At 45.3% G+C, this 15319-nt stretch overlaps 1 protein-coding gene across 3 annotated transcripts; it reads left to right on the forward strand.

Moving 5' to 3' along the window:
• On the forward strand, positions 1 to 15319 carry LOC109881709 (isocitrate dehydrogenase [NADP] cytoplasmic-like). Of its 3 annotated transcripts, none has more exons than XM_020473817.2 (9): positions 8 to 147; positions 2186 to 2315; positions 7015 to 7306; positions 10107 to 10209; positions 10724 to 10901; positions 11131 to 11282; positions 11523 to 11663; positions 11959 to 12121; positions 12217 to 15319. In XM_020473817.2, exons 1-9 carry the CDS (start codon positions 114 to 116, stop codon positions 12308 to 12310), a joined length of 1287 nt encoding a protein of 428 aa, XP_020329406.1. In that variant the 5' UTR covers positions 8 to 113; the 3' UTR covers positions 12311 to 15319. The 3 variants fall into 3 exon arrangements, with proteins under 3 accessions (XP_020329410.1, XP_020329406.1, XP_020329408.1); XM_020473819.2 differs by lacking the exon at positions 8 to 147 and adding an exon at positions 1167 to 1274; XM_020473821.2 differs by lacking the exon at positions 12217 to 15319 and having other exon boundaries at positions 1 to 147; positions 11886 to 12002.

Genomic DNA, 15319 nt, shown 5'->3' on the forward strand with positions numbered 1-15319 from the left:
CTCGGTGCTGTAGCAACATCGACCTGATCAAAGCATTGAACGCGTCTGTCATTCATTGTAGGCATACGTTCTTTGAGGCAGACGAAGCTCCCTATACTTCGTATAACGAAGACATGCTCGGTGCGCCAGATCGACTACGGTTTGGAGGTCAGTATGATCATACATTTTCGCACTTGTGCATTAATGAGGCCACCTTCTCAATGAACAGTCTGTTCAAAAAGCTGCAGAGACGACGATTGCATACGGTGATAGAGTAGAAACGGCAGAATTGTGATAGCCTAGGTTAGGAGTGTTGAAATGGGTGTGTTTGGGAACCTAAATCAACTGCATTTCCTAATAATTTAACATGAACTGTTAAATGTTTTTATTTTTATTAAAAGGATTCTCGCAGAGCAATTGAGGCCGCCGCGTAGCACAAACAAACCTCTGGGGAAAAAACCAACTACCCGCCCATAAACACCCTCCCATAGCCGTGTGGGATTACTCTATTGGCTGGTTTAGGAAAAGATGGTGGAAAAATGAAGATCATGAACTAAGACAGTTTACCATTGACGTTTCAGTCTACTTAACTGGGTGTGTCTCCCACAGACACCAATGTAATAGCAGCTGGATCTGGTCTACGTAATACGTTATTTCATTGAGAACAAAAAACAGCGAGTGGGGTGTCTGGTTTAGGTTTTGCCATTTCCCCTGATTGGCTCAGGGAGTGTCTGTCTTGCGGGTGAGTTCACTGGTGCTAACCAGGAGGGGATTCGATTAATGGCGTGGGTAAACCGGGTTAGCATTGATTACGAGGATGAACCGGTTTTCCCAGTTAAAGCCAAAGATGAAGTTGGCTGAAAACCAACATGGCATAGTTCTATGTAGGTCAGTGTTTTTACATACGAAAGTTTTGCTCTTTATATATACACATATCGTTTTACCTGCCTCCCTAAGGGAAACTACTTAAATTATAGTATTTATTTACTAGAAAATGCATGTTTTATGTTTCTGAGCGACGTATCATGTTATTTTGTTGACATTGTGGCCCTGTCCAGCTCTATTTGAGCCAGGCGCTCCTCCCTTACCGCTTTTGCCCGTTGAGGGGCAATAAACCCGTTTTATCCCGGTTCAGTGTAATCAAACTCCCTCCTGGTTGACGCCTCTATTTATATGAAACCGCGCCTCTCCTCTCCTCAGTTGTAACTGCAGCCTTCTAGAACCAGTCCGTGCAGAACAAGCCGCTCTACAGCCTAAACTATTACCTACATATTGTGGTTCTGTTAGAAACGAAGGTAGGCACTCATAGTATCTACTGCTTAGGTATATTGGGTCTAAACGCTTTTATTTGGTCTGATCATCGCTAAATCCCCATTGTCTGGCAACAGTGGCTACAATCGCCCAACTAACCATTGTTGGACATAACAAATACCATTGGGGTCTTTAAAATACAATGGCCTATTTGATACGAACATGTATATTGCAATGTGTGTTATGGAGAGAGATGTAGGTAGGCCTGTTGAGTTTTGTTGTGAAGGAAGATAATGACAACTCTCACACCGGCTGATTGTGCACACATTCAGTAAATTTAATATTCGCGATTAACATTAGGTAATTTAGCCCAGACTAACGGTAGATTCTTTAACTTCCGTCTAGTCTTTGCCAGTATCACTAGACTATTAGCCCCTCATCATACGATGGCCAGTCAGTGTTCAATGTATGTAACGTTCTGGGGTTAACTTTTCCGGGTGGAACGTTAAAACATCGTTACGAAGTTTTCAGAAGAAGCAATGTATCGACCAATGTAGCACCAGTACTGCCTTGTTGATTGGATGCTTTTTATCTCAAGGTTTCTTGCCTTGATCTTGCCGGTAGCTAATGTAGGCTATCCATGTTCAGTTTAGAGAAATGGGCCATAGGTGCTAAAACGTATTATGGTTCAGGTGACGTTGTTTTACTTGTAAAACTAGAGGTTGGAATCTCTTTGAAACTGTCCCTGTTTAGGAAAATGGCATTTTGATACAAGAGAAATGCTGATTCACTGGTCTAGTAAGCGCAAGTTGTAAATTAATTTGATATGTACTTTAGACCAGGGGGAAATTGCCTTGACTGTATCACTGCTGAAATAACTTCCACATGCAGAAGGCTTGCCAGCTGCCATTTTCTTGTTACTATTGACTGACTCTCTCCCACTCTGCCTCCCCAGGTTTCAGGATGTCCCAGAAGATCAAGGCAGGGTCGGTGGTGGAGATGCAGGGGGATGAGATGACCAGAGTCATCTGGGAGCTCATTAAGGAGAAGCTCATCTTCCCCTACCTGGAGATGGACCTGCACAGGTGACTTGTACCTGCTGCTACACCTGGGCTTGTAGTCATTACTGTACGACGTTGCAAAGGGTACTGGGAAACATTTTACAATGAAAATGAGCACTTCTTATTGGACATGTTCAGGTAGTCCCCCCGGTGGGGTTCGCTGGGTAGGTGGGTGGGGTTCGCTGGGTAGGTGGGTGGGGTTCGCTGGGTAGGTGGGTGGGGTTCGCTGGGTAGGTGGGTGGGGTTCGCTGGGTAGGTGGGTGGGGTTCGCTGGGTAGGTGGGTGGGGTTCGCTGGGTGGGTGGGTAGGGGTTGCTGGGTGGGTAGGGTCCGCTAGGTAGGTAGGTTTCGCTAGGTGGGTGGGTGGGGTTGCTGGGTAGGTAGGTTTCGCTAGGTGGGTGGGTGGGGTTGCTGGGTTGGTGGGTAGGGTTCGCTGGGTGGGTGGGTAGAGTTCACTGGGTGGGTAGGGTTGGTGGGTGGGTAGGGGTTGCAGGGTTGCTGGGTGGGTGGGTAGAGTTCACTGGGTGGGTAGGGTTGCTGGGTAGGCTTCACTACAGGGTTCACTAGTTTGACTTGTAATGGTAAGTTTTTTTTCTTAAGCCGCATGCTCAGGAAACCCCTATAGGTTACAGGAATAACACGTGATGTGGAAATGCTGATTGTAGCTGTGCTCTGCACTACACTAACCCTAGACACTAGCAAATATCACCAAGGACAGGTTTGTTAGTTGTTACTGTACATTATTGCGCAACATGTTCTTTAGTAGGGTTAGGGTTAACCCTACTCTCATGCTATCCTGTATTAGACGTCTGTTCAGAACATGTGGCATGTTTCAAGTGTTGGGTAAAAGGTAGTGTGATGGCCAGATCAAAGGGACTTGTATAATCATTTACCACTTTTGAAAAGACCAATGCATTTTGAAACTGTGAGGACCAGTTTGTTCCTAGAGGTAGCTGTTTTAAAGAGCAGTGTATTACCCAAACCCCCCCCAGACAATCACATGACGTCAGCAGACTAGTTGAGCTGGATGTGGCGTGATTGATCCAGAACCAATCCTTTCCAAGATCTACAACTCTGGTCTGTCAAATCTGAACTGTTCAAGTCCTCTGCTCTAGTCCAGTCCTCTGCTCTAGTCCAGTCCTCTGCTCTAGTCCAGTCCTCTGCTCTAGTCCAGTCCTCTGCTCTAGTCCAGTCCTCTGCTCTAGTCCAGTCCTCTTTGCACTAGACCTTCAGACTGTGGACTGATATTAAACACACACGCACGACATTGGCTGCAGTGCTGTGATTATTACAATTGTATGTGAGCTTTTCAGTGTCTTAAAAGCGTTAGAAAAGTTGATGTTTTTGAGAACTGGCAGTTAAAGGATAAACGCATACGGTCTGTTTAAGAGCTTCGGAGTTCTTACTACTTTTACAATATTTTCAGAATTGATGCAACATGATGGGTTCTTGTTGGTTATAGAATTTCCATTAGAACCTATGACCTCATACCAGTGTTCCAAACCCATGATCTAACCTGGTCTCCAAGCTATTGTGCACAGCACATAATAAGCCTGGTACATCAACTATTCAAAGTTGGTCTGTGGGAATGACCATTTAGAATTCTGTGGGAGTGACCGTAATGAGTGAACTATTTTAATTTTAGCGAAACGCACTACTGAGGCGTGGCTCTGTGCTTGTGGTGTGCTATTGTACGGGAGGGTTAGGGGGAAGGTGTTGTGGGAAATTATTGGTTGGTAAAATAAGCTGATGTCTATGCGCCGGGAGTTTCTCCTGGGCTTTCTGTTAACGAAGGTCAAGTTTGACGCATTCGTCCACTAGACTCTACGTGCATTTGGGCAGAAGTGTTTTGGAAAGAGATTACCCATGACCTGACCTGTGATCATGCTCATAACCCATGACCTGACCTGTGGTCATGCTTGTTACCCATGACCTGACCTGTGGTCATGCTTGTTACCCATGACCTGACCTGTGGTCATGCTCGTTACCCATGACCTGACCTGTGGTCATGCTCGTTACCCATGACCTGACCTGTGGTCATGCTCGTTACCCATGACCTGACCTGTGGTCATGCTCGTTACCCATGACCTGACCTGTGGTCATGCTCGTTACCCATGACCTGACCTGTGGTCATGCTCGTTACCCATGACCTGACCTGTGGTCATGCTCGTTACCCATGACCTGACCTGTGGTCATGCTCGTTACCCATGACCTGACCTGTGGTCATGCTCGTTACCCATGACCTGACCTGTGGTCATGCTCGTTACCCATGACCTGACCTGTGGTCATGCTCGTTACCCATGACCTGACCTGTGGTCATGCTCGTTACCCATGACCTGACCTGTGGTCATGCTCGTTACCCATGACCTGACCTGTGGTCATGCTCGTTACCCATGACCTGACCTGTGGTCATGCTCGTTACCCATGACCTGACCTGTGGTCATGCTCGTTACCCATGACCTGACCTGTGGTCATGCTCGTTACCCATGACCTGACCTGTGGTCATGCTCGTTACCCATGACCTGACCTGTGGTCATGCTCGTTACCCATGACCTGACCTGTGGTCATGCTCGTTACCCATGACCTGACCTGTGGTCATGCTCGTTACCCATGACCTGACCTGTGGTCATGCTCGTTACCCATGACCTGACCTGTGGTCATGCTCGTTACCCATGACCTGACCTGTGGTCATGCTCGTTACCCATGACCTGACCTGTGGTCATGCTCGTTACCCATGACCTGACCTGTGGTCATGCTCGTTACCCATGACCTGACCTGTGGTCATGCTCGTTACCCATGACCTGACCTGTGGTCATGCTCGTTACCCATGACCTGACCTGTGGTCATGCTCGTTACCCATGACCTGACCTGTGGTCATGCTCGTTACCCATGACCTGACCTGTGGTCATGCTCGTTACCCATGACCTGACCTGTGGTCATGCTCGTTACCCATGACCTGACCTGTGGTCATGCTCGTTACCCATGACCTGACCTGTGGTCATGCTCGTTACCCATGACCTGACCTGTGGTCATGCTCGTTACCCATGACCTGACCTGTGGTCATGCTCGTTACCCATGACCTGACCTGTGGTCATGCTTGTTACCCATGTATTAATTTTTTTTCTTTTTATCTCCAGTAATTAAAAAATGTATCAAATTATTGAGATCTGAAGTTGGTCAAGTGAGAAGGATAGCTTAAGTTTTTAAAGTTTTTTTTATTCCAGGTTTGTTTTATTCCTGCTGTCCCAGTTTCTGTGTCTGTAAGGCACACTCATTGGTTTCACAAATCTTAGGAATGCATTCGGTCTGGTTGGGGATGTGGGGGGTGTGGACGGGTCATCTTGGTCAACCACAGTGCGCACACAGCCCTCAGGCAATTTATCGCCATCTCGCACCATTACACAACGCCTGTAGTGCTGTATCAGATGTGCTGATTTCCCAATGACATTGAGATGCACATCTAACCTGCGGTTGTCTGTGGAGTTGCACATTGTTGTAGTACTAGGCTAAGGGGGAGGGAGAAACTGGGTGAAAGGTTGTTGAACAAAACCCAGTTTACACAAGGAAAGGCTTACAAGGAAATGAGGTATTTATGCCTCGTCTTGTCTTTTTTGGATGTACGGGTGCAGTGCACTTTATTTGTGGGGTGATTTCAATAGTGTTAAATCAATAAACAAATAAATAGTTCCTTCTTGCATTGTTGGGGCGGCAGGGTAGCCTAGTGGTTAGAGCGTTGGACTAGTAACCGGAAGGTTCTGCCCCTGAACACGCAGTTAACCCACTGTTTATAGGCCGTCATTGAAAATAAGAATTTGTTCTTAACTGACTTGCCTAGTTAAATAAAGGTAAAATAAAAAACGTGTTGTAGTTTGTGAGCAGACAACCCGGTCTCTAACTGTGTGTAGAAATGGGAAGTTGGTTATGTAATAATACCTCAAACTAATAGTTCATTGCCACCAGGAGTAGCACGTCAGTCATCACTAGCTCTCATAAACCCTGCCTATTATTACAATTTCTCTCAAAATAACATTTTAAACAACCTTAACCACTGCTAACCTTAAATTTAAGACCAAAAATACACCTTTTTTTTAACGATCTAGCCATTTGACTTTTTGCTTGCGGTAACTAGTGGAAATCCAGAGCACCCCATCCCCTGCTAGCATGTGTTGGGTCTTTCAGAGGAGTAATTCATTAGTTCAGTCACGTAGCAGCAGCCTGCGAAGACTGGCCTCTTTGTTCACATGTTAGCATCTTGTATACTGTTTCTGGTTCAGCCTCTCACCAAGCTTACTTTATAGTGATGACACTATGTGATTTACATCATTTCACACTGATTTGAATGTTGCTCTGTTCGACAAATACATTCTACTTTTTGCAATTGTTTAATTCCTGCTGAATTTGAAACTGGAAGGTTTTGTTTACTGGGTCCTGTTTTGATTGGTACAGTGTGGCTCTGTTAGACCTGATAGAGTAGGGAACTCCCTGATGAGGTGGTTCAGTCATCAGAGGTAGGCTTTGCATTGGGAATCCCCACTGACTTCATTATAGAAGGCTGAATGACATCAAACAAAAACACACAGTAAATGTATTAAACTTTATTCTGATAGAAACAAACTTTTTAATTGGTTATACAGACCCACATACTCTTCATAGCATTTGTCCTCCCATGAACCCTAAAGGTAACAATTATCCTCCTCCCTGCTGCTCATCTGCCCTTCCCTCAGCTACGACCTGGGCATGGAGAACCGCGATGCCACGGACGACAAGGTGACGGTTGAGGCGGCGGAGGCGACGCGGCGCTACAACGTGGGCATTAAGTGTGCCACCATCACGCCGGATGAAAACCGGGTGGAGGAGTTCAAGCTGAAGCAGATGTGGCGCTCGCCCAACGGGACCATCCGTAACATCCTGGGAGGCACCGTGTTCAGGGAGGCCATCATCTGTAAGAACATCCCCCGCCTGGTGCCCGGCTGGGTCAAACCCATCATCATCGGCAGGCATGCCCACGGAGACCAGGTAACCTTTTACCACCCCTTCAGCAGTAGAACCCTTACTAACCATTCATTAAAATTAGAGGTCGACCGATTAATTAGAAGGGCCGATTTCAAGTTTTCATAACAATCGATCTGTATTTTTGGACGACCATTTTTAATTATTATTATTATTATTATTATTATTATATATATTTTTTTTTACAACTTTATTTAACGAGGCAAGTCAGTTAAGGACACATTCTTATTTTCAATGACGGCCTAGGAACAGTGCCTTGTTCTGGGGCAGAAAGACAGATTTTTACCTTGTCAGCTCAGGGATTCAATCTTGCAACCTTACGGTTCAACTCTCTAACCACCTGCCTCTCATTGCACTCCACGAGGAGACTGCCTGTTACGTGAATGCAGTAAGAAGCCAAGGTTAGTTACTAGCTAGCATTAAACTTATAAAAAACAATCAATCATAATCACTAGTTAACTACACATGGTTGATATTACTAGTGTCCTGCGTTGCATATAATTGATGCGGTGCGTATTCGTGAAAAAGGACTGTCGTTGCTCCAACGTGTACCTAACCATAAACATCGATGCCTTTCTTAAAATCAATACACAGAAGTATATATTTTTAAACCTGCATATTTAGCTAAAAGAAATCTAGGTTAGCAGGCAATGTTAACCAGGTGAAATTGTGTCCCTTCTCTTGCGTTCATTGCACGCAGAGTCAGGGTATATGCGACAGTTTAGACCGCTTGGCTCATTGCGAACTAATTTGCCAGAATTTTACGTAATTATGTTACCTTGAAGGTTGTACAATGTTACAGGAATATTTAGACTGATGGATGCCACCTGTTAGATAAAATACGGTTCCGTATTTCACTGAAAGAATAAACTATTTGTTTTCGAAATTATAGTTTCCGTTTTTTACCATATTAATGACCTGAGGCTTGTATTTCTGTGTTATTATGTTATAATTAAGTCTATGATTTGTTAGAGCAGTCTGACTGAGCGACGGTAGGCAGCAGCAGGCTCATAAGCATTCATTCAAACAGCACTTTAGTGCGTTTGCCAGCAGCTCTTCGTTGTGCTTCAAGCATTGGGCTGTTTATGACTTCAAGCCTATCAACTCCTGAGATTATGCTGGTGTAACCGATGTGAAATGGCTGGCTAGTTAGCGGGGTGCACGCTAATAAACGTCACTCGCTCTGAGACTTGGAGTAGTTGTTCCCCTTGCAAGGGCCACAGATTTTGTGGAGCGATGGGTAACACTGCTTCGAGGGTAGCTGTTGTCGTTGCTGGTTCGAGCTCAGGTAGCGGCGAGGAGGGGGACAGAAGCTATACTGTTACACTGGCAATACTAAAGTGCCTATAAGAACATCCAATAGTCAAAGGTTAATCATTTTTTTTAATTTTAATTTTTTAATTTTACCTTTTTATTTTACTAGGCAAGTCAGTTAAGAACAAATTCTTATTTTCAATGACGGCCTAGGAACAGTGGGTTAACTGCCTGTTCAGGGGCAGAACGACAGATTTGTACCCCAACCTTCCGGTTACTAGTCCAACGCTCTAACCACTAGGCTACCCTGCCGCCCCTATACAAATGGTATAGAGGGAAATAGTCCTATAATTCCTTTAACTACAACCTAAAACTTCTGACCTGGGAATATTGAAGACTCATGTTAAAAGGAATCACCAGCTTTCATGTTCTGAGCAAGGAACTTAAACGTTAGCTTTCTTACATGGCACATATTGCACTTTTACTTTCTTCTCCAACACTTTGTTTTTGCATTATTTAAACCACATTGAACATGATTTATTTGAGGCTAAATTTATTTTATTGATGTATTGTATGATGTATTATATTAAGTTAAAATAAGTGTTCATTCAGTATTGTTGTAATTGTCATTATTATAAATAAATAAAAATCGGCATCTGCTTTTTTTTGGTCCTCCAATAATTGGTATCGGCGTTGAGAAATCATAATCGGTCGACCTCTAATCAAAATGTCTTTATACCATGCCCACCCCCACCCCTGATTGGCTCTCTAGGTTTCTCTAGGCCCTTCACTTCCTTGAATCTGATTTACCTCGAGAGACAGAGAGGATGGATGCTATGCCCTAGGTAAATGAAGCTATGTGTTAGTGGTACCCCGTCAGGTCAACACGTTTTTAAATAAGGGAGATATTGTACAGTCTCCAGGTGATCACATGTTAACTTCATGCCGACTAGAGGTGTGGTGGTCAGGCCTGCTCACAGAGACAAATGGACTGGTGTTTGTCACTGAACGCTCAGTCACTGATTTAAAATGGCTTTGTTGTCCTTTAGACCATGATGTCGCCACACTGGCTCCACGTCTCAAAGTGGAACATCATTCATACTGTACTGCAGCTAGAGAACAATGTAACCTCTACGTGGCACCATGCCGTTGTCAATACGCTTCAACTCCATTGAGAAATGAGGTGGGAACTTGACCTTTTGGTTGGTTACTGTATTTGACAATCACGTCACGGTATGGCCTGGATTTTTTTTATATTGTAATACAGTGCTATTTCGGATTGCTCTTTCGGTTGCATCCACACTACTGATTGGTTGAAGACAACCATAACAATGATTCATTTTGACCAGACACATCTGTTTTTCAGCCCTCCAACAGCAATGTAACCTGTTCTGTCCTATTCTGAGATTACAGGTTACTGTCATCTACCCAGTGAACAGTAGTCCAGTGCCTAGTTGCCCCAGACAGAGATTGCCCTTCTATTTTCCTACACTAGATGGAGCCCTTGTCTGTTTCATCTATGACTTCTCCACTCTCTCTCTCCTCTTTGCAGTACAAGGCCACAGACTTTGTGGTACCTGGACCTGGGAGACTGGAGATGAAATTCACACCCAAGATTGGGGAGCCAATGAACTTTGTCGTCCATGACTTTGAAGGTAAAACCACAAGTTTTACTTGTCAATGAAAATCAATCTTAAAATGTAACCTTTGCTTGTAAGGGAAAATAATGTCCAGAATAGATTTGGTCCGTTATATAATATTGTGTTAGCCTATGGTGTTAGCCTATGGTGTTAGCCTATGGTGTTAGCCTATGGTGCCAGCCTGTGGTGCCAGCCTGTGTTAGCCTATGGTGCCAGCCTGTGTTAGCCTATGGTGCCAGCCTGTGTATGTCAATATGACAATCTTTACATATGTTTGCTGTGTAAATATTACAATATGAGAACGGCAGTATCTGATTTAAGTCTGAATGATACATCAGCTGTGTACCTCCCTCTTCTGCACATACTGTAGACAAACAGACTTTTGATTAACTAGAGGTTGTGATTAAGGTTGGCTCCATTGCTCTGTTTGCAAAATGGGGGAGGGGGGAGGTGGCTGTCTTAGTGTGTGTGTGTGGTGTATTCATGTGACTGTACAGTATCTTCATGAGAATGTGTCTTGGTCCTCCAGGTTCAGGTGGTGTGGCTCTGGGGATGTACAACACAGACAGCTCCATCAGGGACTTTGCCCACAGCTCCTTCCAGATGGGGCTGCAAAAAGCCTGGCCTCTGTACCTCAGCACCAAGAACACCATCCTCAAGAAGTACGACGGACGCTTCAAAGATATCTTCCAGGAGATCTATGAAAAGTATGTCTGCCTGGCCTCAGACATTTAATTGCTGAGTAAATATTTATTTTCCCTATTGACAATATATTTTTCAGCATGTAGACGATACACACGAGTCACATACAATGTATGGTTGACGATAAAGGGTAATTGGCCATTGCAAATGTTCAATTTCTGACTTCTTTATAAAGGACAGTACGAGGTTTAGGTGTGTAAACCCTGTTCTCAGACCTGTTCCTGTGTGTCCCAGGCAGTACCGCTCTAAGTTTGAGCAGAAGGGGATCTGGTATGAGCATCGTCTGATTGATGACATGGTGGCTCAGGCCATGAAGTCTGATGGAGGATTCATCTGGGCCTGCAAGAACTACGACGGAGACGTCCAGTCTGACTCTGTAGCCCAAGGTAAGACCAGCTAGTTAAGTCTAGTGTACTCTGATGTAGTCCAGACGCTAGTCCATTTTTGAATTTGTGTAGTCTTAAAATATTCCTTAAAATATCTCAATAGAATGCCTTTTAGTTCCAGAACACAGGAGAATGCTGATATATATATTTTGTCTTGGTACTACTGTCCCTGAGTGCTTATATCCATTTAGCTGCTAAGTACTTTGTGACCGATGTATTTAATATCTCTGTGTACCCCAGGTTATGGGTCCCTTGGCATGATGACCAGTGTGCTCATCTGTCCTGACGGTCGTACGGTCGAGTCGGAGGCAGCCCACGGCACGGTAACGCGCCACTACAGACAGCACCAGCAGGGCAAGGAGACATCCACCAACCCCATCGGTAAATTAGACACGGATACCATGTATGTTCTATTTAATTCGGTCTCTGACTGATAATGTCTGTTCTAAAAAACCATTCAGCCTCATTCCCCTTCTGGATGTAGATCTGCATGTAGCAGGGGTGTATTCATTACACGGATTATGTTGCAAAATGTTTCTTACACCAAACTGGGAGGGACCTACCTGAATTTGTCCAATAGAAACTGTTTTCTATTGATTACAGCACAGAGAAACACAGGCAACACGAGGACCTAGAGCTCAACGTTTTGACATGTCCCTAACGTGTGTGTGCGCAGCGTCCATCTTTGCTTGGTCGCGGGGGCTGCTGCACCGGGCGAAGCTGGATGACAACGCAGAGCTGCGTGTGTTTGCTGAGGCCCTGGAGGTCGTCTGCGTGGAGACCATCGAGGCTGGCTTCATGACCAAGGATCTGGCTATCTGTATCAAAGGCATGGCGGGGTGAGTAGCATGCATACATACGCACAGTAAATCTGACTCTGAAACTAGACTGACTCCAACGGTCTTTCTTTCCTTCATCTTCTCTTCTCCCTTAGTACCAAACGCTCAGACTACCTGAACACCTTTGAGTTCCTGGATAAACTGTCAGAGAACCTGAAGACCAAGATGTCCAACCAACCCAAACTGTGATCACCTCATCTCCCAAATTTAAACACGATTGACAGCAGGGACTATGGGCCCCGGCCAACACTGAACCAATGACGGGGGACTGTCTGCCCAGAACGCAACCAGAGCTTCTAGAAGACCTAGGACCCTTGAGACTTAATCATTCCCTCCACAAGCAGTCTGTCTGCTTCAAGGAGGTGTCTTGTCCAGGGGGGGGGGGGGGGGATGTCCTCCCAAAACTAATGAATCATTCCTATCTAAACTACTTGCCATTGCTGTCCCACTCTCCCCATGCTTGCTGTTGCTTGGCAATATGAATATTCATGTGGACTCATTAAACTCAACTTGCCTCTTATTCTGGACTGTTTCAATGTTACCCAACAATACAGACCAACTCCTTCTGCATCATAAAAGCTGTTGACCCCCTACAACTCTAATGCCATCTGCTCTGCCTCTTGACCACGCCCCCATCTCACCTGATGAACTAGCTGCCCAAGTCAACACTGCTCTGTCTCCCTCAATCTCCCCCCCCCCCCCCCCCCCCCCAAACTAAACCCGTGTCCCAAACTCCCCCCCCCTCCCCCTGGTTGACCCCTGAGGTCCATGCCCTGAAGCAAGCTGTCCTCTTGCTTCAATAAGAACTCCTGGACTCTGTTCTCCACTGTCAGCAAACTACTTCAGCCTCGTGACGATGCCTTCTCTACTCCCTCCACTGAACTCTGCAACTCCTTCCGCCAGCTATTTTCAAGGAAAAGCTCACAAATACACTTCACTGACTGATCAATCTCTCTCATCCGCCCCTCCCCCGTCAACCTCAACTGTCACCCCTGAAATTCGTCTCTACAAATTTGCACTCATTGACTCTCCCTATATCTCAAAATTCATGTCATCAACACCACAACTTACTCATCACAGCTCTGTTCTCATTAAAGCCTGCCTGCTCTCTGTCCATCTTTGGATCCTCTCCCTACTGTTCTCATTAAAGCCTGCCTGCCTGCCCTCTGTCCATATATCACACACCATCAACCTCTCCCTTGCCCACGGATCTCACCCCTCCAACTACAGAACAGCTGCAGGCACCCCCCCCCATCTTAAAAATGCCAGGAACGGACACCACCATCTTTCTGCACAATTTCCAACCTTCCTTTCCAAGACTCTGTTCCAGACTGTTGCCTCCCAATTCAAACCCACCTGCTAGTCAACAACTAATTCAAGCCCCTCCAGTCTGGTTTCCACCACAGTGCTGAAACTGCACTCAAAGTTGTGAATGATCTCATCTCTGCTGATGCTGGTGCCCTTAACATCCTGATTCTCCTTGACCGGAGTGCCGCTTTTAGCACTGAGTCATCAGATTGAGGGTACAGCACTTTCCTGGCTACAATCGTACCTCATAAACCGGACCCACTACATCTCCCTCAATGGCCATACCTCAGACGCCACTGCAGTCACACATGGTGTCCCCCAAGGTACTGTGCTGGGTCCCTTACTCTTCATCTTCCTTGGTCAGGTGACACCCAGATCACCTCGGCACCAAATCCCTATTCGACCCACCTTGAATTTCCTTTCTCGGCAATAAAAACATGGCTACAACAACACTTCCTCAAGTTAAACATTTATAAAACGGAACTTCTACTCATAGGCACCAAATCCATCTTCACCAAAGCTGGTAATCTTGCGATTGACACCACTGTCTCCCCCCACACACACACAACCTTGGCTTCACCCTCTCCTTTGACCATCACATAAGACGGACGGACTGGCAAATTGTCATTCTTCCACCTCCGCAACATTGCCAAAGCCAGGTCCACCTGTCCTGCCGTTGAAACACTCATTCATCTCCTGTCTTGACTACTGCAACTCACTACTCTCTAGCGTCAACTCAAGCTCCCTCCATAAGCTCCAAATGGTTCATAACTCTGCAGCCCGACCCCCTCACCCACACTAAGTACTGGTAGCACATCTCCTCTGAACTTCACTAGCTCCCTGCCTCTCAATGCATTGATTACAAGCTCTTCTTTCTGACCTACAAAGCCCTTCAACACCTTGCCCCCCCCCCCCCCCCACCTGACATTCTTGTCCCCTACCAACCCACATGCCCCTTACATTAAACCAGGTTCGTATCCTAAACCCTCCCCTCCCCATACACTGATACATCTCTCTTATTTCAGCCCACCCTGCTCTTTATTCATGTTTTTGTAAACTTTTTTTATTTGTACAATTGTTTAGAGACTTTGGTCCTTGAAAAGCGCTTATTAATCCCATGTTGATTTACTATATGTAGGGTTCAGATGTAGGGTGAGTTTATTTGTATTTTTACAGGGACAGTGCACATTAATCAACGTTTCAGTAAAAGTGCTGGTTTTAGCCAGCCGACTAATTTTCAACCGCAGTCCCTGGGCAGGTTGTTGATGTGAGGCCCTCTTCTCCATTGATGACCACTATGGTCTAGCCATATCTTTTGGTAACACTCAGCCAATCTAAGTGGCCTGAATCCTAATTTGAGATCCACAAGCATAACTTTTTAAGCAATCGCCTAGTGAAATATGTGTTTATAATTCTGCCAAGTATGCCTGTTTTTAATGAATGATGGACACAGAAATAACCAGTCAAGTCTGGTGGTTGTATTTTTATTTTGTGTGTGTGTTGTCGGTCAGTGAGCAGTGATCGCCAGTCCTGCCTGAGGGTGATCTTACCCTTCTGTTGCCTTGTCTTATGTAAAGTGAGTTCAGTCTGTCACACCATTTAATATATATATATATATTATGCCGTGACAACTACTGTAGCCTGTTTAGATTTTGACTGTCTTGACTTGGTGTCATTGATTCACAAAGCTATACTAACGTCACTCACTCCTTGTTTGTGGTTATGGAAGAGGTCGTAAGCTATTAAAAACACACTTAACACCTTACCCACTCATACAGAAACGAGTGTCCAAGTCCTCTGCCAGTAAGCACACACAACCAGGGGATGCAGGTTTGTACTCCACAGTGTGGTCAAAATATCAACTCAATAAATGGGCTTTGGAGAAAATTG

Source organism: Oncorhynchus kisutch, linkage group LG26, assembly GCF_002021735.2.
Source record: "Oncorhynchus kisutch isolate 150728-3 linkage group LG26, Okis_V2, whole genome shotgun sequence".
NCBI lineage: Eukaryota > Metazoa > Chordata > Actinopteri > Salmoniformes > Salmonidae > Oncorhynchus > Oncorhynchus kisutch.